General features: G+C 43.0%; 1 protein-coding gene and 1 pseudogene across 4 annotated transcripts in view; both read right to left on the bottom strand.

Moving 5' to 3' along the window:
• The window catches only part of RABGAP1L (RAB GTPase activating protein 1 like), a 592,969-nt gene that overhangs the window by 455,395 nt on the left and 111,554 nt on the right, over positions 1–26,020 (bottom strand). For all 4 annotated transcript variants that reach the window (XM_040984290.1, XM_040984291.1, XM_040984292.1 and 1 more), the window contains one exon: positions 14,756–14,897. In XM_040984290.1, the coding sequence (XP_040840224.1) occupies positions 14,756–14,897 (142 nt within the window). The remainder of the gene's footprint in view (positions 1–14,755; positions 14,898–26,020) is intronic.
• Positions 11,143–11,644, bottom strand: LOC121159302 (annotated as a pseudogene).

Here is a 26,020-nt window from a genome sequence, read left to right as displayed (position 1 = left end):
GGGTCCCAAGGCCTCCCATTCTTGGCTGCTTTCCCAGGCCACAGGCAGGGAGCTGGATGGGAAGTGGAGCAGCTGGGAAAGGAACCAGCGCCCATATGAGATCTCAGCGAGTGCAAGGCAAGGACTTTAGCTGCTAGGCTACTGTGCCAGAGCCTCTATTTAAAACTTATAAATATAAAATCACAAGGGGATCAAAATAAAATAACAAATTTCTTAAATCACAGGGGAGATTTAATTGATTAATTGATGAATGTAAAATGCATGCTTTCTTTTGATAAGGGGCCTAATCATACATAAGCACCCACTGATTTGATCTGTACGGTGTTGGTGAGTGCTGGTGTGTGTAGAAATGGGGCAGTAACCTAAAAGACATTTCCAAAGAATCTCACAACACTCACGATCTAAGCCACATGCTTACACTTGGTAATATTTGGGTCAAGTTCAATAGATACTGTAGTGGCTCATAATATTCCCTAACTAACACCCAGATTGTATTTAAAGGGTTTATTCCCACCTGAAAACAATCTCAAGTAAATCTGGGTCATTTCTCAGAATCCTGGATAGTCCTCAAAATATAGGCACACAGCACTTTTGCAATATGAATGGAATTAATTAACACAAATGCCCTCTCTCAGGGCAAGTTAACCCAGCACTGCGCCTTTGAATATGGAAATGAAAACACTAGGACTCAGTCCCCACTTTCTATCCACTATTTTTCTAAAACTGGTCATTTTCTGCTTTCAAAGCCAACACCCTGATTTCAACCTTTATGTCCTCCAATTAGAGTTTGAGGTCACAGGTTCTTCACTGTTCTGAGCTGCACTGTAGTTTACTTCCAGCCTCACTGACCCAATGCAACCCTGTGCCCATGCCATGCGTCAGCTGAAATCCCTCGGTGACTTCCCATCTCCTCAAACAGTTCAGGTCCACACGGCTCCGCTCTTCTAATGAAGCTCTGCAGCCCAGCATCCGTCCTTCCGCCTGTCTCTGCAGCCCTGGCCTCCGTCTCACAGCCACACTTCACATTCTAATCGCTTCCAGACTTCTCTCCTCAAATATGCAAATGCTACCTTCCTAATTTCTGCTTTTCCCTGGGATCTCCTGCAGACCTTAAAGAAGCAGGTCACCATTAGGACTAAAACCGCAAGGAAGTGAATTCTGCCAAAATCCACTTTGAATGAGACCCTAACCCTAAAAGCAAACCACAGCCTTGGGCCCAACGTGAGAGCATAACAGCTAAGGTTCTTGTCTTGAATGTCTTGGGATCAAATGAGCGCTGGCTCTAACACCCATCCAGCTCCATGCCTGTGGCCTGGGAAAGCACTTGAGGATGGCCCAAAGCCTTGGGACCCTGCACCTACGTGGGAGACCTGGAAGAAGCTCCTAGCTCCTGGCTTCAGATTGGCTCAGCTCCAGCCTTTGTGGATGCTTGGGGAATGAACCAGCAGACAGAGGATCTTCCTCTCTGTCTCTCCTGCTCTCTGTATATCTGATTTCCCTATAAAAAATAAATAAATCTTTAAAAAGAAAAAAAGAACCCACAGCCTTGGCCCCCAACTTTGATTGCAGCCTCATGGAGCATACAGAGAGCGCCCAGCTAAGCCAAGTCCAAGCTGTTGGTCAACAGAATCTGTGAAATAGAATATGTATTGTTTCAAGACACTTAATATTTGTTATGAAGCAACAGAAAATGACTATTTTTTCTCAGTTGTTCTTTTAATCATCTCAATCTGCTAGAACAATTAATGCAAAAATGTAAGAAGAAAATAACTTAAAATTCTTTCCTTTTTCTTCCTCTCTTGTTCATCCTCTCCCTCTCTTACAGAGACACACAAATTTCTAAACATCAAATATATCTAACTGGTAAAGAAATAGTATTTATAACGGTAAGAGTATTTTACGGAAATGTATTTCCTCATCTGCAAAACTGAGATAACAGTAGTACCAACCTCATAGAGAACGGAAGATTAGGTAAATCAGCATAGGTGGGCAACGTAAACTCCGGCTACTCCAGGTGTGTAACTGTAATCGTCTGCAACTAAAATCAGGGCATCGTTTGGGAGTGTTCTGTTTTTTTAAGAAATGCAGATCAGGCTCAAGTCCAGACACGAAACTTACGGCTTCAGTTTAGTAAGACCTCCACACAATCCACACGTACGTTCACGGTGCAAGCAGCACAGTGTCCAACACCTGCCACGGTAAACGCTGTCTAGTAAACAGCTCAGTTAATATCATCTATCTCCTTTCCATTTGACTATCACGGGTTTCCATTTGCAAACTTTATCTTAAGGTTAAAGCACTTTTTGAGTCTTTTTCCCTAAGCAGACTATGAATTAAGAAAATACACTGAGTTTCAGTTTATTTTGCTCTTTATTTGGGAATTACGGAAGTATCAGATACCCAACAGTCACTGAAATCAAGGAGAACTTTTTTAAGCTAGCATTTTAGCTGAATCAAATATAAACACATACATACGTCATATATATGTGTGTGTGTGTGTGTGTGTATTACATGCTAGCAACAAAAAACATAATCGTTAAATTCACCTAACGTTCTTTGAACGAGAACTTTTACAATCACTCATGCGTCTGTCTTAAATGACAGCCCATCATATTGTTGCTGGTTACCACCAGATATATTGTTCGTGCAGCTTGTAACCCATGTCACACATATAACTGTATGTATGCATAAGGTCAATAGAGGGCCAGTTTGACATTCCTATGAAGAACTGCCAAGGCTAACTCAGGTTTCAAAAGCAGGGTAATTTGGCACTTTTTGAGAAAGCATAAAGGTGACAAGGTAATGTTAAACTAATCCCTATAAGGCTGCATCAACGCACTTAACTTTTTGCTAAGATTCTTTGCATCCAAATTAATACCCTTTTACACAGTTCATTTGTCAAACAGCACTTGAAAACATACGCAGATACTTTAATTCATCTTACTTTAGATCTTTTCCAGAAAATTAAGAGTAATTTTAGTCACTTTAAATCTGTATCCATTTTTCAGTTAAATTATAGGCTTCGGTAAGACAATGTAGAATGACTTGAACTTCCACTTCTGCTTTGACAGGCAAATTGCTGAAAATAATTAAATATAAGAATACTCCAATTCCCCTCAGCAGGAAAACATTTCTATGCCACCTCCAGCTCCAACTTTTGATGTCTGCGTTGACAGAAATGTCAATTACAGAACTAATAATAAAGTGCATTGAATATGAAATGCCTATATATAAAAGAAACTATTACTTCCTACTCTGTGATTTGTGTTGCTTTTTATATATAGGTGGTGGCTAACATATTTTTCAAAAGATAAGGTGACATCTCAAATAAAAAACTGCTAGGAACAGAAATTTAAAAAAAGGATTAGGCAAAAACAGAAAGTTGACAACTTGCCCCATTCAATCATATAATATGAGAAACTAAAATTTTTATGTTTCGTATTTTCTTTTTTTTAAGATTTATTTATTTGTATTGCAAAGTCAGATACATATAGAGAGAGGAAGGGAGGTAGAGAGGAAAATCTTCTGTCCAATGATTCACTCTCCAAGTAACCACAACGGTCGGAGATGAGCCAATCCGAAGTCAGAAGCCTGGAGCTTCTTCCAGGTCTCCCACATGGGTGCAGGTCCCAAAGCTTTGGGCCGTCCTCAACTGCTTTCCCAGGCCACAAGCAGGGAGCTGGATGGGAAGCAGGGCTGCGGGATTAGAACCTGCGCCCATATGGGATCTCAGTGCGTTCAAGGCGAGGGCTGTAGTCGCTAGGCCACTACGCCGGGCCCTGGTTTTTGTATTTTCTAGCCAAGTCCTAAAGGTGTTCGTTTTTCTAGTCTATCTCAATTGAGTAATTTTGAGGCATTATAATAAACATTCATTATCCATTAGTATTATTTGTCCATGTTTTTATGATGGCTGATATCATTTACTGACTAGGTAAGAGTTCATTAAGAAGGTGCCAGTCAAGGCAAGAGTGGGAAGAGGGGAAGGAGAGAACCCCGTTTCCATCTGGGGAGAAGGAGCGTCCTGGCAAGAGCGAACACAACAGTCAGGCAGGAATGCGTGTGGGGTGCTTAAACAGGAGCAAAAGGACAAGTAAATCTGTAAGGTCGAGAGTGGCAGCAGACCAAGTGAGAAATGTGACTCACACAGACAGACTGTGAATGACTTGGCCAAAAACAAAACAAACACAAAACCTTTGGCTAAACAAAAAGGAAACCCAACAAAGAAACTTTTAAAGATTTATTTTTACTTGAAAGGCAAAGTTACAGAGAGAGAGATCATTAGATGCAATTTTAAGAGTCATAACAAGATAAGAAAATTTTCAAAGGAATGACTGTTGTCAGTGAGGGCCTAGGGGGCAGGAGACAGTGCGTCACAGTAATCCAGCACTGAACCAGTCGCCAGGTGGCGCTCCTGTTTGGAGCCTGGAGAATGGCTTGTGAAAGGACCAGACTTCATTTACTCCACCAGGAACACACAGACTGTCTCTATACTACAGGCGATGGAACTGGGAGCAGGGGAAAGCAAAACCATTTAGGAGCCAAATTCTGGGAGCACATCTCCAATGTACATGCACTGTCCAGCACATACAATGTCCAACACAAACACAGGAATAAGACTCATCACACTCGTCTGTGAGCACTGAGTGCATACTGAGCCCTGAATAAATACGGACACCACCAGAGACACCCAGAGCCTCCTGAATGCCCACTCATTCCTCAGGGCTTGTTTAAATCCTGGCCAATCCGTGGCTTGTCCCAACCAGGATGCAACCTCATGTGACCTGTCAAATCAGCTTATTCTTTCACTACAAAAATCAACAATTGGAGGACACATAGATGTTTTTCCCTCATGTCCTACCGCACATCAAGTTAGCCCCTTTGACCCGTGAAAGCAAAGCTGCCATCTCCTGCTTGCTCTGCTGCAGCCAAACCGCAGGGGTAAGTCAGCAGTGGGAACGGCGGAGTGAAACCCCCAGGGACCCACCCAGCATGGACCCCTCAGTCCTGTAAGGTTCAGAACTCTGCCTTGAAGAGACAAATCTCAGTCTGTGTTGTGATTTCTGTCACTGTCCAATGTCCTGAGATGGTTGCGTTTCAAAATGATACCCACTATTACCAGGATTCTTACCAGACCTGGGTCTGCCGCACTCCTTATTAAGCCACTCTGCATCACATGCATTTTAAGTGTTATATGAGGACCTACTAACAAATGTCATAGAAAATATTCTGAAACATTCCTTAGAAGTTGCCATTATGCTAAAATTACTGTTTTCTTTTGACTGTTAAGATGCCTTTGTTGAAAAGCCCTCTAGGCAGAGTAAATAGTATTTGAAAAGATACAAAAGCATGTGGGGGATCTACATGGTGAATGAGTGAATTATTTTTTGCTCGCTCTCTCCATCTAAAATAAGCTCATCTCTCACCCCTTAGAAAGGCCCTCTCTCTCTCTCTTTTTTAATTTATTTTTTTTTTATTACATTGCATCATGCGACACAGTTTCACAGGCTCTGGAATTCCCCCCCCCTCCCTCCCCCAAACCCCTCCCCCCCCATTGTGGATCCTTGTTGCATTACTACAGTTCAGATTCAGTTGAGATTCTCTCCTTGCAAGCATCTACCAAGCATAGAGTCCAGCATCTTATTGTCCAGATAAGTTCAGCAGTTTCTTGGGGAGACCATCTCTCGTCTGAAGGTAGAGACGAAAGAGTATCATCCCAATCAATTAAAAACTCCGACATTACATCAGTAACAATTTATAACGTAATGGAATTAGTTGACATGGTATTGTGTAACCAGCATGTTAAAAGAGAGAGAGAGAAAAAAAACGAGTGCAAGTTCTGAACCATATCCTATAACTTCTACCTTCACATTACAATTATTAGTTTATATACAATTGGGTTCTATACACCTTAAAATGGCTATAGATTACTATTCAGCTGTCTCATGTCTATTTTAATTTTAGTATTTAGCAATTCATAGCGTTGAAGCACGATTTTGCAGAACCTGGCTGTTTTTCGGGTAGTCTAACTCTATAACTCTAACAAGACATATGTCAACAGTTTAGGTGAACAGTTTTAGGAGGGGTGTGCAGAGAAATCTTCAAAACCCTAGTGAGGAATAACTAATCTTTGTGTCCCACCCAGTGAGTTATAAGTGCATCCTCACTGCCCGTTTCCTGTTTCTAAGCTTTCCTTGTTGTTCTCTATCTATTCTAGGGGTTTTTTTGTTTATTTGTTTATTTGTTAGTTTATTTGAGAACTCTGAGGTCACCCACCTCCATTTGGTTCTCCCACATGGGATGGAAGCAGCCCATACCCTGCCTTGCAGGATCCAAGGTCATCGGAACAACAACCAGGAGCCCTGAGCGGTCCGCAGAAACAAAATAGTAAACTTCCTTCAGGACTAGGGGGAGGAGCTTTCTCTGGTCCTTGCCTGGTTCCAACTTTGGTTCCCTGGTTCCCTCTCTGGTAATGACCATCAGGATCGCTCCAGAAACCCCCCAAAACAAACAAACGAACTAACTAACTAACAAAGAAAGGCCCTCTCTTGTCCAATAAAAATCCAGTATATTCAGTCCAATCTCTTTCCTCTTCTTCCCATTAAATTTCTTGAAAGATCTGTTCAACTGCTATTCTTCCCTTCCTCACCAGTCCATAATTAGTTTGAGGCTTCCTTCCTCAACTTTGTTTAAAACCATGCTCAGACGAGTTCAGGGAGCTCCTTCAACGGATCCAGTTAACAGCCTGGTTCCTCTCTTACTGACGCACAGCGGGTTACTGTCTCCTGGATAACTGCCACTCCTTAAATTTGGCTTTCCTTACTTTTTTTTCCTGGTAATTATCCAGCAGACCCTTTAGCCGCACCCTCTCTTCCTGAATCTACCTCCTTAAGTATTAGTAATCTCCTGACATCTATTATTAAATCTCCGCTCCCATTTTTTTCCTAATTTCAACCACTCTCATTGCTCCATGTTTGCAACACTAGAACTTTTATCTCTATCTATAAAAATTCTTTTACAAATTCAAATAAAAATTATTTCATTTTAATATTCCAGAATGAATTCAAACTCATCAATGTCTAAAACTGAATGAATCTTATCCCTGCCTCCAAACCAACTCTTCCTTTTCATGTGTTCTCCATCTCATTTGTTGGCAGCAAGCAAAATGACTTGGAGTAAAAACCAGAATGTTAGCTTCTCTCATATTTTCTATTCTGCTACTGACAATGGCCAAGTTCCTTCTCAATCTTACTAACTTCACCTCTGGAATGTTCTCAGGTCTGGCTTTCCTGCCTGTTACTTCTTACACTGTGTGGTAAACATGTTGATCAGACTCTGTCAAGACGCTCTATCAAATGCCTGTGTCAAATCTTAATTTCATCCTTTTTTAAATTGTTTTTTACTGTTCATGATACAGTTGCTTAGGCTCAGGGATTTCCCCTCCTACTCCCCACCCCATTTATCCCACTGTTTTCCCCTATAGTGAAACAACAGTTTTGTCCTTCAGCAACAGTCACAAGTCCATCACTCTTCTATTTAACTATCCTGACATTACAGGTATAGACAAAGTCCAGCATTCTATTCTCAAGATATATTTCACTGTTGTATTCAGAGTCCATCTTTGATCTGGAAGTAGAGACGCATACTGCAACGTATCTTCATTTCTTGGTATGCTAGTCTCCATCACACAGCTCATCTCAGAACATATGTGTATACATGTTTATCAATATACCTGTATCTTGCAGTTTACATGAAGGTTAATTACATCTCATATCAAAGAGAACATGCCAGATTTGCCCTGTTGGGATTAACTTATTTCATTGAACATAACGGTCTCTAGTTAAGCCCATTTTTGCTACAAATGGCAAAATTTCATTCTTTTTAAAGGCCGAATAATACTCCACGGAGTAGATGCACCAATCTCTTTAACCACTCCTCTTTCGATGGACAAACAGGTTGTCCCCATGTCTGTTGTTTCTCTGCTTCTACAGATTGTGCTGCTGTAAATATAAGTCACTTTCTCGTATGCAGGTTTGGATATAGTCCCAGAAGTTGGATAGCTGGGTCACACAACAGACCCACGTTCAGTTGTCTGGACACTCTCCACACTGACTTTCATAGTAGCTGTATGTGTACTCTCCCCAGCAGTGAAGGAGGGCACCTCCCTCCCCAAACCCATGCCAGCAGGTGTTAGTACAGTTCTGAATGTAGACCAAGCTTGCTGGAGTTACATGGAATCTCAATGTGGTTTTCATTTGTATCTCCCTGATAGCTAGTGACGGAGCATTTTTTTTTATGTGTCTAATAGCCATTTGAGTTTATTCTTTTGAAAAATGCCTATTAATTTCCTTCACCCATCTCTTCACAGGGTTGAATGTTCTGTCGTTGTGTTCCTGGAGCTCTTTGTAAATCTTAGAAAGTAGTCTCCCCTCTGTTATGTAATGTGCAGATTTTCTGCTATTCTGTTGCAGGCCACTTCACTTTGTCTCCTTTGCTGCAAGGATACCTGTCAGTTTGATGTAGTCCCATTTGTTCCTTTTGGCTTTGACTGTCTATGCTTCTGGGGACTTTTCTAAGAATTGTTTACCAATGCCTGTCTCTTGTAGTGTGCTTCCTATGTTTTCCTGTAACATTTTGATAGTTTCTGGGTGCAGATTTAGGTCCTTGATCCACTTAGAGCTGCTTTTTTATACAAGGTGACAGGTAGGTCTTGCTACTTACTTCTGTAGGCTGATATCCAATTGTCCCAACATTTGTTGAAGAAAACAGGCTTTTTCCCCTGGATTTTTTCCAGTTTTCTTGTTAAAGCTTAGTTTTGTGTACATGTATGGGATCCATTCTGTGGTTTCTATTCTGTTCCATTGATCTTCTTCTCTGTTTTGACTACCACTGCCCCATAGTAGGTCTTGAGGTCTCAAATTGTGATTCCTACTGCTTAATTTTTATGCTTCAGGATAGTTTTGGCTATTCATGGTCTCCATTTTTTCCAGATGAATTTTTTTGATCTTCTTTTCCATTTCTGAGAAGAATGTTGTTGGGATTTTAATTGAGATTGTGTTGAATATGTATATTACTTTTGGTAATATGGACATTTTGATGATGTTGATCCGACCAATCCAGGAACACGGTAAATTTCTACTTCTTTTAATGTCTTCTTTTATTTCTTCTTTTAATGTTTTGCCATTTTCCTCATATGGATCTTCTATTTCTTTGGTTAGGTTAATTTCTAGGTATTTAATATTCTTCACTATTTTAAAGGAGACTATATTTACAAGTTCTTTTCAGCCATAGAGTTATTTCTGTATACCAGGGCCATTGATTTGTTCACTGATTTTGTACCACTCTACACTTCCAAACTCTCCTGTAAGTTTTGTCTCTTTATTGAGTCCTTTGGTGTTTCTATGCATAAAATCATGTCATTGGCAAACAGCAATACTTTTAATTCCTTGTTTCCAATTTGAACTTACAGAATTTCTTTTTCTTGCCTCAAAGCTCTTGCAAGGACTTCTAATACTATGTTGAATATCAGTGATGAAAGCAGACATCCTTGTTTAGATTCACATCATAATGGAATAGCTTCCAGTCTTTCACCCACCACTCAAAATAACGCTGTTAGGTTTTTCATAAACTGATTTGTGTTGTGAAATGTTTCTATTATGAATATCTTGCTTAGGGCTTGCAGCATGAAGTGGTCCTCAAAGTATCAAATGCCTTCTCTGTATCTATTGAGATGATCATATGCTTTCTGTTTTTTTCATTTTGTTGACATGATATATCACATATACTGATTTGCATATGTTAAGTCATCCCTGAATGCAAGGGACAAATCCCACCTGGTCTGGGTGAATGACATGTGTGATGTATTGCTGGATTCTGTTGGTTAGTGTTCTGTTCAGGATTTGGTATCTTTGTTTATCAGGGATATCGATCTGTGGACCTTTCTCTTTTGTGTCTCCATCTGGCTTTGGTATTAGGATGATATTGGCTTCATAGACAGAGTCAGGAAGGACTGCCTCCCTTCCTAATTGTTTGGGAAAGCTTGTGCAGAATTGGGGTAAGTTCTTGTCCAAACTTTGGTCGGAATTCAGCAGTGAAGTCATCCAATCCTGGGCTTGTCTTTGTTGACAGGAATTTAATTACTGGTTCCATCTGCATCCTGGCTATTGGTTTATTTAGATTATGAATTGCCTCATGATTCAGCTTTGGTAGATTGTATACGTCCAGAAATCTATCCATTTATTCTTGGTTTTTGAGTTGTTGGCATATTGTTGCTTGTTGTATTTCCAGATTATTCTATGTATGTCTGAGAAATCCATTGCTATATTTCCTTTTTTATTTCTGATTCTACCGATCTGTATCTTCTCATTCCTTTTTATGATTAATTGGATTTGTGATGAATTTATTATGTTGATTTTCTCAAAGAAAAAGCTCTTTGAATCACTGATCTTTCATATTGCTCTTTTAGTCTCTATTTGGTTTATTCCCTCCATTTTTTTACTGTTTCTTTTTTCTTGCTAACCTTGGGATGGATTTTCTAACTTTGTTAGCTCTCTCAAATGTATGGTTAACCCATTTACTGGTGGTTTTCTGTATTCCTGGCATAAACATTGATTAGAATGAATTTCACTCAACACTGCAATGACTGTGCCCTGTAAGTTTTGATCTGTTGTGTTCAGACCTTCATTCATCTCAATCTTTTTTTTTAACTTCCTGTTTGATTTCTTCTACAACCCAGTGTTCATTAGCAGCCTGCACTTTCAGCTCCAAGAGTTTGCATGTCTTCTGGAGTATTCTGACTTCTTGTTCTCCAGTTTCACTCCATGATGCTCTGAGAAGATGCATGATGATTTTGATTTTCTTAAATTTGCTGAGGCCTAAAATACGGTCAGTCCTGCAGAAGGTTGCATGGCCTCATGGAACACATTCTGTAGGTACCCATTCCATCCATCTGCTCTGCTGTCTCAGTGAGCTCTGCTGTTTCCCTGCTGAAGTCATGCCTCATTGATCTGTCCACTGAGTTTGGCAGGATGTTAAATTCCCTCACTATTACTGTATTGGAGTTTATTTCCATTAAATATTTATTTCACATAGCTAGGTCCCCTATGCTAGACATTTGGTGTGTATGCATCTTTTTTTTTTTTTTTTGCGGGGCTGTGGATTTACAGGGAGGCTGGGGCGGGCAATGGGGCGGACTAGGTGTCCTGCTGCTGGACGAAGGGATTGGGGATGGCCTCCATGCCGTCCTGCGGACAGATGAGCACCACCGAGGTGCCCCGGCACACTACCAGGCCCAGCTGCCGTGTGTCCTCTGTTAGCTTGTACTGGTCGTCCGGATCTCGCATGTGCTCAATGGTGCCGTCCAGCACCAGGTTCAGCAGCGGGTCAAAGCCCTTCAGGACCCCGCTGGCCTTGCGGCCCCCCTGGAACTTCACGCGGATGGTCTTATCGATGTACTTTGACAAGTCCAAATGCTCTCCTTCTTCTTCTTTTCCTTGTCCGCCATCTTCCTGCGTCGCCTATGCATCTTTATTATGGTGAACTCTTCTTGTTGAATGGGTCCCTAGATCATTAGGCAGTTCCTTTATCTCTGTAATATTTTTCACATCAAAGTTTATATTATCTGATATAAGAAAAGCTATTCCAGCTTGCTTTTCCTTTTCATTAACCTGGAATATCCTTTTCTTTCTTTCACTCTCAGTGTTCCAGGTGTTTTTTCACTTTATGGAAGTCCTCAATTATTATTTCATTGAGTATGTCTTTGAACTCAGTTTCCCTTCTTTGCCTTCTGGAACTCTGATAACTCTTGTGTTTGGTCTTTTTTTTTTTTTTAAGATTTACTTTATTTTTATTGCAAAGTCAGAAATACAGAGAGGAGGAGAAACAGAAGAGAGGAAGATCTTCCATCCAACGATTCACTCCCCAGTGGCCGCAATGGCCAGAGCTGCACCAATCCGGAGCCAGGAGCCAGGAGCCTCATCCAGGTCTCCCATGCAGGTAAAAGGTCCCAAGGCTTTGGGCCATCCTCAACTGCTTTCCCAGCCACAAGTAGGGAGCTGGATGGGAAGTGGGGCTGCCAGGATTAGAACCTGTACCCATATGGGATCCTGACATGTTCAAGGTGAGGAATTTAGCCACTAGGCCACTGCACAGGATCCTTTTTTTGGTCTCTCAATGGTTTTCCTTAATTCTTGGATGCTTTTCTCATGGTGACTCAGTTCCTCCTCCAGCTTTCTGCTGGTTTCAGCGTTACTGCAGAAGGTTTCTTCCAATTCTGAGAACCTTTTTTCCTGCCTCACTCATTCTATTATTGAGCCTTTCCACTGAATGTTTAATTTGCTGCATTGTGTTCTTCATTTCTAATAATCTGGCTTGATTTTGCCTCAGTGTTGTATTTTCTCTGTGACATATTCCTTATATTCCCTGAACCTGTGAATATGCTTCTTCTTGTTTCTAAGCAGGCTTATAATGATTTTTATTTTTAAACCTTCACCTGGCCATTAAGTGATCTCTTCTTCAGAGAACCTGGAGGCAGATACAGACTTGCACTGCTCTGCAGGGGTGCTGCCCGTGACCTCCTTTGCAGGGGTGCTGCCTGTGACCTCCTTTGCAGGGGTGCTGCCTGTGACCTCCTTTGCAGGGGTGCTGTCCGTGACCTCCTTTGCAGGGGTGCTGCCCGTGACCTCCTTTGCAGGGGTACTGCCTGTGACCTCATTCCTGGCCCTTAGCCACTGTAACACTGATGAAGGGATTCTTCTCCTTGGGGCCAGCTTCTAAGCTGTGTCCTCCATGTATCTACAGGTTGGCCATACTGATCCTGTGCACTGCCCAGTGCTCCACTGGGCATTATTTGCACCATTCCCTCCAATGATGTTTTACCCTGGACTCCCTTGCTATGCTTCTATTATGGTCTCTGCAGCCCAGCACCTGGTTTACCACTCTGTGTAACGGTCCAGTCCCACACTGCTCTGGCCGCACTGCCACTGCTCAGCCTTTCTCGCACTCAGTGCCCGGGAGTTAGAGAGACTCAGCCAGCAGTGCCCGGGGTTAGAGAGACACCAGCTGGTGACTTCAGCCCAGGTCACAGAGTTGGCACTGCTGCTCACTGCACAGATAGTTTTTTCTCTTCTATTCTTGCCAGAACCTGCTGGCAATGAGGTGTGGGGGCAACCTAGACCTATCCTGGATAGAACCTGTGGGATGCCAAGCCAGTATTGCCCAGTGGGCCCCGTGCGATGCCTGGGGCAGTAGTCAGTTTTCCCCAGGTTTACCACATGTGCAGTTCACAGTTTTCCATCCCAGGAGCCTTTTCCACCAACTCAAAATAACACCGATGTGGCACTGGTGGGGATCTGAGCCATGAAATCCAACCTACTGACACATTTGACTGCTTGGGCTCTGCCACTCTGCCATACTCATAGTTGGATTTAACAAATCAGCAGGACCAAGAGTTCTACAGTGAGATACCACCTCCAATTCCCAGGGAACTCCCCTCCCACCTGGCCACCAGGACTACATTTTATAATGACCTACCAGATCGCTGTGAAGCATAAGGTTTGTAATAATGTAATACACATTTAGAAACAGCTGAAAAGGTTCTAAATGTTTTCACCACACACACACACAAAGTGATTATGTATCATACGTTAATTAGCTTGATGAGATCATTCCACAAAGTAGATATGTGTCACAACTGCACTCATAAATATACTGCACTCTATTCTATTATTTAACAGTTAGAGATAAAAATAACTTTTAAAACAAAAACTAAAATTAAAACAGGATAAAGATTTGACCAAGTCACTTCTGCCAAAGAGAACATACAGACAACAGATAAACAATGAAAAATGCTCATGGGCCTGGTGCAGTAGCCTAGTGCCTAAAGTCCTTGCCTTACATGTGTGGGGATCCCATATGGGCACAGGTTCTAATCCAGGAGGCTCTGCTTCCCATCCAGCTCCTGCTTGTGGCCTGGGAAAGCAGTGAAGAGTGGCCCTATATCTCTATATATCTGACTTTAAATAAAATACAAAAACAAGAAAGAAAAATGCTCACCATCATGTGTTGGGGAATTGTGAATTCAATGACTGTACACGTACTAGGATAGTTGAGAGGAAAAAGAAAGACAACATCAGAAACCACTGACCAGACGCCAGGGTTTGCAGCCATGGGATCACCCGCTCACGGGCAGTGGCAACGCAGAACAGTGCAGCCATGCGGTAGCCACACTGGCTTGCGACAATCGCACTCCCGAGGACCGAGGTGAGCCGAAAACTGCCATTCACACACAATTTCATGCATAAATGTTTTTAGTACCTCTACTTTATTGTTAACAATTGGAAAGAAACAAAACACCCTTAATTAGACAAATCAGAAGACAAACTACAGTATAACCTTGGAATAGAGACTTACATAGCAAAAAAAAAAAAAGGCATCCAGTATCAAGACAAAAAGACAAATTTTGAGAACAGGAAGACATCCTATACAACACTGTGACAGGGGACACAGAGATCCATTTCTCATAAACACCTCATACACACTTTACAACAGGGAGAAAAAATCCCAAAATGATATGTAAATTGTAAATAATCAGATACGGTAGCACTGCAGACAGCGCAACCAAAGCAACTAAATACAATTCTCTACAACACAGAGTAGAAGCTAGCCAGACGAACGTCCTCCCTCCTACCTCTTCCTTACACACACACACACACACACACACACACACACCCCTTTACCAGTCATAAATGGAGGCACTTACCCTCTTCGGCCTCATCCTCTTGGGGTGACAACGGCGCCCCTCCGCTAGCAGGAGTCACTGGCTCCTCTCTGTCGGACTCTCGCTGCAGACTCACCACTTCATATATCGCATCTCCAGTACTGCTATGGCCTTTCCCCTCGGACTGAGCAAGACACAAACAACACACTGGCATGTTACACGTTACATGTTACATGTCCAACACATTTCAACAGCTCACTAAAAAGAACCGGAATGAAAAGCACTACAGCCTGTTTGATCTTCAGGGGGTCCAAGATTAAGAAAACTCCCAGACTGCATCATTATTCACATTATATCATAAATATGAATGAACATGTGGTTCCTTCAATATTATTTCAAAAGATACAATCCAAGCTACTGTTGGGCATTGGCACAGTGGCATACCAGGCTAATCCTCTGCCTGCAAGCGTCAGCATCCCATACGGGCACCAGTGTGTGTCCTGACGGCTCCATTTCTAACCTGGCTCTCCACTTCTAGCCTGGGAAAGCAACAGAGGATCATCCATGTCCTTGGGCCTCTATCCCATGTGGGACACTGAAAAGAAGCTTCTGGCACCCAGCTACGGATCAGACCAGCTCTGGCTGTTAAGGCCATTGGGGAGTGAAGCAGCAGATGGAAGACTTCTCTGTTCTTGTCTCTGTAAAATCTGCTTTTCAAATAAAAATTAAAAAAAAAAAAACTACCATTTTGAGAGAAGACAGTTTCTTTTAGTCAGAAAAATCCGAGACTAGGATAGACACACAAGCCAGTGAGGCAAGAGTTTTATAATTGGCTCCCTTACACTGATAGAGATACCAGCACAGCCTTCACCTAACTCACGGGAGTAGCCAGTTTTTACCTTCTAAATAATCTGGATCCTATGGGTGACAACTGGGTCTAACATTAAGATAGGCTCATCGCATATCAGAGTGCCAGGGTTAAGTCCGTGAAACCTAGCTTCCTGCTAACTACACCAAGCTGGGAGGCAGCCAGCGCTGGTGGCAAGAGTGGAGTCCTCAACTCCCACCAGGGACGCCTGCAGGGAGGTCCTGGCTTCTCCAGGCCACGGTGGGCATCTGCTGGATTAACGGCATACGTGCATGAACGCACACACAAGCGGATGCACGTGACCCTGCCTCAAAAAACTTCAACTTGAAATCCAACAGAGCTACATCTGAAAAATTACCAAACACTTGGAAATAACATTCTTTTAAATAATAAATGGAATAAAGCCAAGAGCAACATTAAAATTAGAAAACATTTCTAACTAAACAAAAATGAAAACAGACTAAAACTTGGCACAGTACATCTAAATAGCATTCACAAGAGGACTCAAGTGCAGTAGAGCTGGCAAAACATGTGCTAAAGTCCAATCATCTCCCATTCCAGCTCAACAAACTGAACCGGGGAGATAGACTCCTCCAGAGCAAGCAGAAGAAACAAAAACTATAGGAAAATAAATAAAATGGAGAAATGTGGGGAGCTGTAGGGAGCCTGCAGCCCACACCTAGAAAGACAGGCACCGAACTGCTGCTTCCTGCTGTGGTAGAAAAAACAAGTCTCAGGAAGTCTGCTGTGATTGGCCCAGGGGTGCATGGATGGCACGTGGACAGCGCGTGATCTGTGTGATGATTGGCCTGCCCACTGCGTGCACAGGTGACCTTTACGTTGATTGGCCGGGTTACCCAATATATAAGGGAGCCAGAGAACCAGGGAGGGGAGAGAGAGCGCGCCTCAGAGAGAGAGGGGAGAGAGCGCACCTCGCCAAATGTAGCTGCTGCGCACCGGTTTTGCTGTGTCATCTCCACAACAAAGGTTCCACAAAGACAACAAGTGTCTGGGTTTGACTTGCTGGCCAAGGGACCCCGACTGAGAAATCTTTTTCAATAACTGAAAAGGTCGTTTTTTTTAAAAAAAAAAAAAAAAAAGATAAACAGACTAATAAACCTCCACTTAAAGTGACTGAGAAAGAAGAAACAAATTACCAATATCAGGAATGAATGGGTAGATACTATTTAAATCACGCCACCAGCAGTCCTCTGCATATTACTAGAAAACTCACATTAAATGGACCGATTCAACTAAAACAAAGATATTTATTTTTATTGGAAAGCCAGATTTACAGAGAGAAAGACCTTCTGTATGCTAATTCATTCCCTGAATGGCTGCAATCCCCAGAGCCCAGCCAATCTGACCCGAAGCCAGGAGCCAGGAGCTCTTCCAGGTCTCCCACATGGGTGCAGGGTCCCTAGGCTTTGGGCCGTCCTGACTGCTTTCCCGGGCCACAGGCAGGGAGCTGGAAGGGAAGCGGGGCTGCCGGGATAGAACCGGCGCCCATATGGGATCCCGGGCGTGTAAGGCAAGGACCTTACCCACTGCGCCATCGCACCAGGCCCCAACATGTATTTTCAAGAGCAATTTTTTCCTTTTATACTTTTTAAGTCTAAATACTTTATAAAAGTCTATGTTTCCAATTTAAAGGACTATCGAGATATCCAAAAGCGAAGTGACAAGTTGGACAGGGCAAGAAAGTAAATGATGACTTTACATTAAACCTCAATTTAGCACAGAGCACAAAGCAAGTGTGCAATAGATTTGTGGTGGGAAAAGAAAGTGAGGGCAGCCAGCTGATTTCTGCCTCCGGCGGCTCTAACACCCTGGGGCAGATGGAAATGCGCCTCGCCTTGCTCTACTCAAAGACACAGGAGTTTCTGAGAATAAGTCCAGTCATGATCTGGATCTCCCCTCTTCTTCATGTTTTTTTTTTTTTTAAGAATTTTTTTGAAGGACACAATTACAAAGAGCGAAAGAGATCACGTGCCAGAAAGAGAACTTTTCCATCTACCAATCCACTCCCCAAATGGCCAGGCTGGGTCAGGATGAAGCCAGGAGCTTGTGGGTCTCCCATGGGGTGCCGTGTCAGGTGCGTTAGCTGGGGGAAGATCTGAAGCGAGTGGCCAGGACATAATGGCTGGCACCTCCACCAGCTGCATCACAGCACTGGCCCCTGAGCCACCCTTTTCACACAGGCTAGCCTCCTGCCAACCAAATGCCCTTTGTGCTAACATAGAGCACGACGCTGGCATGCAGAGACAAGATACGCCAAGAAAAAGGGTTTTTTCCCTCCCCCTCAATCCTTCAACCTCATCTGCAGTCTCACTTTGTAACTTTTAATTCATTCTCACTTTCCTCCCACTAGTTTCTCGAAAAGCTTCTCTCTGCTCAGAGTCTGTCCCTAGTCAGATGCAAGAGGCAAGAGAAGCACTTAGAATGATGTTTAGCACACAGAAAGTGCTAGACAAGTACAACTTGTTGCTGCTGTTTTAAGCTATTGGTTGATCACAGCATTTTGGGAATGAGACAGTCTAACTTGTAGGAATATACAACAAAAAATAGCTAAAAAGCAAAAGGGGGTTCCACAAACTAATCTAGTGCCACACTGGCGATAGCTGTTGAACTAGTCAGCTTTTGTTGCCAAGTGAAATATCTAAGACAAGCCACGGATAAATGAAAGTTTGTTTCGCTCACAGTTCTAGAGGTTCAAGTCCAGAATCAGGTTTGGGCTTCTAATGGGGAAAATGGATGGCAATGGCGAAAGTGCAAGTTTGCCAGGATGCAAAAGACTGAAATCTCAGATGCCCCGGAACGTGCCCACCACCAATGACTGAGGGTCTCCTACAGGCCCCGCCATCTCCCAGAGCACTCGACCAGGCACCAGCACTTTGAAACACAGCATCCGTATCTCAGATCTTTCGTTTTGGCCATTCCTTTGAAAGGAACTCCCCTGGATCTTCACATACCAGGTTCCTTCTTGTCACTCAGACTCAGACAGCATGTGTCTGTCACTCCCTCAGAGAAGCCTTTATTAACTGCCCAATCTAGAACATCTTCCCAATCATCTTACCAATCTGTTGGTGTTTTCTAATTGATCTATTTGTTTGCCGGCCTGTCTCTCCCATAAATCTAGCTCATGTAAAAGAACCTGACCTGGGGCATCACTGCTAGTGCTCCAAAGTTACTGAATTAGTCAATGAATACGTAAAGGACTCCACATAGATACTATTCCCATTTTGTGTATAGCAGCTGACACTCACAGATACTAACCAAATGACATAATGGGAATTACACTCGTTGCACAGCATTAGAATCAGATCCTTTGGGGTGGGTGTTTGGCTTACCAGTTAAGCTGCTGTTTGGAACACCCAGTTTGGGCATTAGCTCAAATCTCTGTTTATCTATTGAGAACCCCACCCAGGCCACACACAGGGTGGCAGAGGCACAAGTACCCGGGTCATCGCTGCTGCCACCCAGGGCCAGCACTGCCTTACAGCTGGAGTCCAGAGTGAGGAGCAGGTACTGAACTCAGACCTCACATGCGGTGAAGATCTCAGTCTAGGCAAGACACATCCAGAGCAGATTTCTAACAATCACCTGCCTTGCTACCCACTTAAGCCTCGCACATATTGTATCTGGTATTTAGCCTATGATAACCCGTATGTTGATGACTTTCATGCATATTTCCTTAATCAAGTAATTAACCTGGAAACACTTTGAAGGAAGGATATTTCATACATCGCATCTTTGACATAGCCACTATCATACTACAGATGCCAGAAAAAAAATACTGAACTCCTTGGATTAACCCGACTCTTCCAGTACTGGAATGATTTGTGCCGGACACCTGTTATGCCAGGTCACTAATTCCAATGTCACAGAAAAGTACAGATAAAAACACATCATTAATACTATTAACCTACACTTTTGACAATGGAGAAACTAAGGCTTAGAAATATAATCTGACTCCTACAGGGACATGTTTTTGGTTAATTACTGAGAATCAGTTTCATCTGAAGTGTTTATTTTATGCACAAGTCAAAACATCCACTTTTGTACTAAATCCAAAACACAAGATAATCATTATACATATGAAAGGGTGACTCCTTTTTTTTTTTAAAGATTTATTTTATTTTTATTGGAAAGGCGGATATACAGAGAGGAGGAGAGACAGAGAGGAAGATCTTCCGTCTGATGATTCACTCCCCAAGTGAGCGCAATGGCTGATGCTATGGCAATCCAAAGCCAGGGGCTCTTCCAGGTCTCCCACACGGGTGCAGGGTCCCAAAGCTTTCGGCCATCCTTGACTGCTTTCCCAGGCCACAAGCAGGGAGCTGGATGGGAAGCGGGGCTGCCGGGATTAGAACCGGCGCCCATATGGGATCCCGGACGTGCAAGATGAGGACCTTAACCACTGCGCCATCCCGCTGGGCCCCGGTGACTCCTTTTCAAATGCTAAATTTAGTATGTTTCTCAAGACACATGTTCAAGTAAATATAACTTTTTCAATAGTGGTTGAAAATTCTCCTTCCTAGACAGGAAATGGTCATCGTGGATTCACATATATCTTACTAGGTAGGACACAAAGGCAAAGCAAGAAAGAGAGAGAGAGTGACAAAGAGAGTGAGAGAGTGAGAGAGAGAGAGAGATCTTCCAATCCGTTTTTCACTCTCTAAAAGTGAAATAGCCAATTCTGGGCCAGAACAAGCAGAACACCACAGTTCTACCAGGCCTGCCTTTTGTTAACTTCCAAGGCCAGTAGGAAGTGGGGTCAAAAGCAGAGCAGATAAAATTCTAACTAGCATTACCATAAAGAATGCTGTTCTCATAAGCACTGGCTTAGCCCCTTACACACAGTGCCAGACCCAGGCTTACTGTCTGCTGAGTAAATTTCAACAGAATGAATGGACAAAAGTCTTTAAACAAGCAACTGATGTTTTACTTGCAGCCTGCTTGTTAGGACTTTCTAAAATTTCACAAAAGAAAGATGAGAAGAATGCTAAGATTTAAAGAAAGAAGACCAGGTCACTGTGCTTGCATTTTCCTTTGCTTATGAAATGGCATATCACTTTTTAAATGCATGGCAAACAGCAGATCCATATACATAAGGATACTGTCCTCTCTACTTTGTAAGTTCAAATCTTTAAGTGGAAGTATCTTCAGAAGCAATCCTATTCACACTTAAGAACTACACAAGTTTCTGATGGAGTTCTAATGTAATTGACAATTTTCACTTCAGAAATTAAATGAAATATTCCTGCATTATTTTATTCCCTTTGCCATAGGATCGTAAAACCTGCAGTCTCTATGCCAGAACATATCATCCCGGCATGTGAAGAAACATCACCAGCACACAGCTCACCTTCCTTCCCTCACCTCCCCCGAGGCAGGCTATGGAACCTCAGCCCACCTTCTCAAGTACATCTAGAAACTGCCTTTCGAGAGGCTCCCTCCCAGAAGGAAGAAACATCCTTATTCTTGAAGACACCAAGACACTAACTTGACTCTGAACAGACCCTGCTAAGCTGATCTTAACTTATTACCACTAACTAATACTCCCTTTTGTTCAATCATACTTATACCATCAAACTAAGATCAAAGGTACAAATATCACAAAAAATCAAATTAAAAGTTCACTTTCATGCAAAAGAAGACTGAAACCCATGCATAGTTTGAATAGTATGTATTGGTGGTGGGCAGGGGAAGGTGCAGTTTTTTAGTGCAGCTCATTAAACAGCTACCCGTGAGGCTGGCACGCTGGCTCACAGTGACTGTCCCGGCCTCGGCTCCTCTACTTGAGCCCAACTTCCTGCCATCATCAGCCCATGGAGTCCCCAGCTCCCTGTCCCAGCCTGGCCCTCCCTAGCTGTGACAGCCACTGGGGAGTGAACTAGCAAGAGGAATAAGGTAGGGCCCGGTGCAATGGCGCAGTGGTTAAGGTCCTCGCCTGGCACGCCCGGGATCCCATATGGGCACCGGTTCTAATCCCGGCACGGCAGCCCCGCTTCCCTTCCAGCTCCCTGCTTGTGCCCCGGGAAAGCAGTTGAGGACGGCCCAAAGCTTTGGGAACCTGCACCCGCGTGGGAGACCCGGAAGAGGCTCCTGGCTTTGGATTGCCATAGCATCGGCCTTTACGCTCACTTGGGGAGTGAATCATCGGACGGAAGATCTTCCTCTCTGTCTCTCCTCTCTGTATATCCGCCTTTCCAATAAAAATAAAATAAATAAATCTTTAAAAAAAAAAAAAGAGGAATAGGGTTGTGCTTTTCTCTCTTTCTCTCTCTCTCTCATTTGCTTCAATCCCCCTGCCTTTCAAAGAACAATTATATATCATAAGTATTTTTCGCAAATTTTTTAAGATTCTCCCTATATATGCATGATAAGATTTTGAACCAAAATAAGTTATCTAGTCCCATTTTCAAGTACCTTCACGCAGTTTTCCTTATTTCTTTAGTTTTTTAATATGTGAAGGAGACTGTGTCACACAAAACTTACATTAAATAAGTTGCTATGATTTTGTGTTAATTTGTCTTTTTTAATTTTTTTTTTTTTTAATTTTAGATGATGTTCACATAATCGGGGTGGGAAGGATCAAGGGTTAGGGGAAAGTGGCTGTGATTATCGTTTCCAAATTTTCCATTTTTTCTTCCTGTTTTGCAGGAAGGGAGATAAGGACGGAAGCCATACCTAGCCTCCCAACCACCCCAGTACGTAGGGATGGGGAATGGCCACCTGATATCAACCCATGGTCCTGATGTGGCACACACACCAAGGGTTCTGCCCAGGTAGACGCAATACGTTTGAAATGTTATCTAACTCACCTATTCAAGGATGAGGGACCCCTTTCAAAATCAACTGGCTGACACAGTCAACCCTAGAGTCTCCGTTCACCCAGATGTTTGCTGTCATCGTTTGGCTGGGATAGTTGTCCAATGTGTTCTGCCCTCCTTCCTCTGGCATGGTACCAGACGTCCTCTGCAGGCTCCAATGGGCTGCCATAGCCTCTGTGTGGATCTGGGCCAGCTGTCCACCACTCTGTGGGCCCAAGGACCCAGGTCAGACAACCTGGGCCCCATACAACCCCCAGAGCCCATGGACCTGGCACCCATTGCACAAGTGGGCCAACGACCCAGGCCAGGTGACCCGGGCACTGCTGAACCCCCTACCCCCAGGACTCACGGACCTGGCACCCATCATGCAGGTGTGTCAAGGACATGGACCAGGTGACCCAGGCCAAGCTTTGTCCTCCACCCCCAGGGCTCATGCACCCTAATCTATATTTTTTAAAATAGGGTTCCCACCCATGAACCTAGCAGTGGTAAAGAAAATAAATGTTGTCTCCCCTACAATCTACTTAAGTCAATACAAGAGTCTCTCAAAAAAGTTCACAGAAAATTCATATTAAGCAAAACACATGCATGGATTTAAAAAAAAATATTTTGTATCAAATTAAACACTTGAACTCCATTTTTATGTACTTGTTAAAGCATATTTACATGGCACAAATTTAAAAATAAGTGATCTCATCTAAACATTCCTGGTGTATCATAATTATTTTGACTAATCATCACCAGCAGAATGCAGAATTATTTTTGTAATTTTAAGAATTATAAAACAGAAAAAAATTACAACAGTTGCATTTCACCAACTCCCTATCATACAATTCTGCTTCTAAGTGCCTGGAGGGTGAAGAGCACATGACATTTATTCCCGCTAACAGGATCAAGAAAAAACAAGAGCTCATTCAATCATGTTCATGCCATCTGCTACAGCAGCAGTTGGCCATCACAGAGTTAGGAGTATTGCAATATAAACTCCACCTGCAGTACTTTAACACTGTCATCAGGGCTGGTGTTGTGGCACAGTGGGTAAATCTACCACCTGAGCCACTGGCACCCGGAGGGGTTTTAGTTCCTGTCCCGCTGCTCCACTCTGATCCAGGACTCTGCTCATGCCCTGGAAAAGCAGCGGAAGGTGGCCCACGGAGCTGGGCCACACGCGTGGGAGGCCTAGACAAAGCTGCCGGCTTCTGCATTCAGCATAGCCCAGCTCGCTGTTAAGGCCATCTGGGCAGTGAATTAGTGGAAGAAAGACAGCTGTCTTTCCCACTCTCTCTTTTACTGTGAACTTCAATATATAAATAAATCAATCTTTAAAATTTAAAAAGAGACTGTCATCAAAAATCACTTTTGGTGAGCATGGCAAGCAAACAAAACTTAGAAACATAACTTCAGCTGTTTTCCAAGTCATTTAAAAACTTTTAAAAAATTCTGTATCAAAGGTGGAGAGAAATTAGCTGTTTTAACTATCTGTTGTGTCATTCCCGTGAATATTGACAAGAAAAGACTTTTAGCGCTTCACTGCATGTTTTGCAGTGGGTGCCAATCCAGTAGTAGCACTACCTTAAAAACCTGATTCCAAATTCAGGAAAAGTACAAAGAAAGATATAGTTTGCCCAGAAATACAAGTAAAATGTGTTCTATTTCTGTGTTTCACTGTCACCCCTGTAACTCTACCTTTCAAATAAAAAGTTTAAAAAAAGAGGGAAGAGAGCTGTGGCACAGTGTGTCAAGCCTCCACCCTGATGCCAGCATCCCACCTGAGCACCAGTTCAAGCCCTGGTTCTTACATTTCTTTTATTTATTTTTAAGATTTATTTATTTTATTGGAAAGGCACATGTACAGAGAGGAGGAGAGACAGAGAGGAAGATCTTCTGTCTGATGATTCACTCCCCAAGTGAGCACCACGGCCGGTGCTGCGCCGATCCAAAGCCAGGAGCCAGGAACTTCTTTCCCGGTCTCCTATGTGGGTGCAGGGTCCCAAGGCCTTGGGCCGTCCTTCACTGCTCTCCCAGGCCACAGGGAAGTAGAGATGCCAGGATTAGAACCGGTGCCCATATGGGATCCCGGAGCGTTCAAGGCAAGGACCTTGACTACCACGCTATTGCGCCGGGCCCAGTTCTTTCATTTCTCATCCAGCTCCCTACTAAGGCACCTGGCTCAGGTGCCTCAGTTGCCCAGACTGAGACTCGGATGGAATTCCTGACTACTCCTGGCTTCTCTGAACCTAGCCCCAGCCACTCTGGCCGTTTAGGGAACGAATCTGTTCCTCCCTGTCTATAACTCTTCCTTTCAACCAAATAAGCCAACGTCATTAAAACAAAACAAAATTCTAAAGCTCTGGATTTGCACCCAGCATCTTCGGTCCTTGACAGAGTAGGTGGCTTTATGGCAGAGGTGAGCAGCATTCTGTCTTCCAGTGAGTCCTAGAGCAGTCTCAGTTCTGCCCCACTTCTCTGAACACGTCCACATCTTAAGAATGCACAATCATCGTGCAGTGAATGACGTCAGGCATTCCACCCCCCAGAAGCTGTCTGCTCTCCTGCCTTTCCCAACCTCAGCTTCTTGTGATTTTACCCTTAGATCCATGCTTTTCTTTCTACAAATATTTGGTCCAATATTCTTCCTGTGACCATTTTGTAAACGCCTACATTGCCCAAGGCATCTCTTCAGCTACTATTCATCCAACACTTGCTCTCTGCGGGATTTCCACCTGCCAACATCCTCCTCTCTCAAGCACTGAGTGGTTTCCAAAGATGCATGTATGTTCTTGAAAGGCAAAGTGATGGAGAAACAGACACGGAAAGATACAGCGAGCTTCCATTCACGAATGGCAGCGGTGGCCAGAGATGAGCCATGCCAAAGCCATCCTCTCGACTGTGAACATTTAAAAGTCTTTATTTCCTTAAAACTATATACTTGAAATATATAAAATCTGCTCCTTTTATATAAATAAATGAATAAAAAGAGTTGTACTTAACAGGAAGAAAAATCCTTATTTCTCTAACAAGGGCACTTTCAAATGCTGAGTAAGCATCTCCACTTGGAAGATTACAGATATGTAAATTCTATGAATCCAAAATTTTACTGCATCTCATCACCTCTTTCCTCCCTGAACTTGAGCTCAATCAAGAATATCAATGATCACCTAGGTAACTGGAGATAAACCAATAATCCTACCCTCTTTGGGGTCCCTCAAACTCACATGAAATCACTAAAACGTTTCAAATAGATCTTTCCAAACAATTTCATTGCCACTACCTTTCTTTAGGCCATGATCATTTCTCAGGCTAGGCACAAACAGCCCTTTTCCTTCATAATTATTGCTTCCAGTCTCAACATTACTTTGCTTGCCAGCACGGTCTACTGTCATTCAGAACTTAAAAAGCCTACTGTGCGTCCTCTCCACTTGAAGATAGTCTGCAAATTCCTCGACACAGTAATGACCTAAGCACTGATGTTCTGCAATATCTGATTTCCTTCCAATTCTGAAGATATCGTGTTCAGAGAATTAGAAATTTATCCAACTATTATCTGACTGAAAAACTCTGCTTTGTTACATTGCTAATACTCGATCTTTCAAAAAGCAATCA

This window comes from Ochotona curzoniae, unplaced genomic scaffold (assembly GCF_017591425.1).
Source record: "Ochotona curzoniae isolate NIBS_2020 unplaced genomic scaffold, NIBS_Ocur_1.0 contig_4105, whole genome shotgun sequence".
In the NCBI taxonomy this organism is placed as follows: Eukaryota; Metazoa; Chordata; class Mammalia; order Lagomorpha; family Ochotonidae; genus Ochotona; species Ochotona curzoniae.
This window is presented reverse-complemented; position numbering and strand designations above follow the sequence as displayed.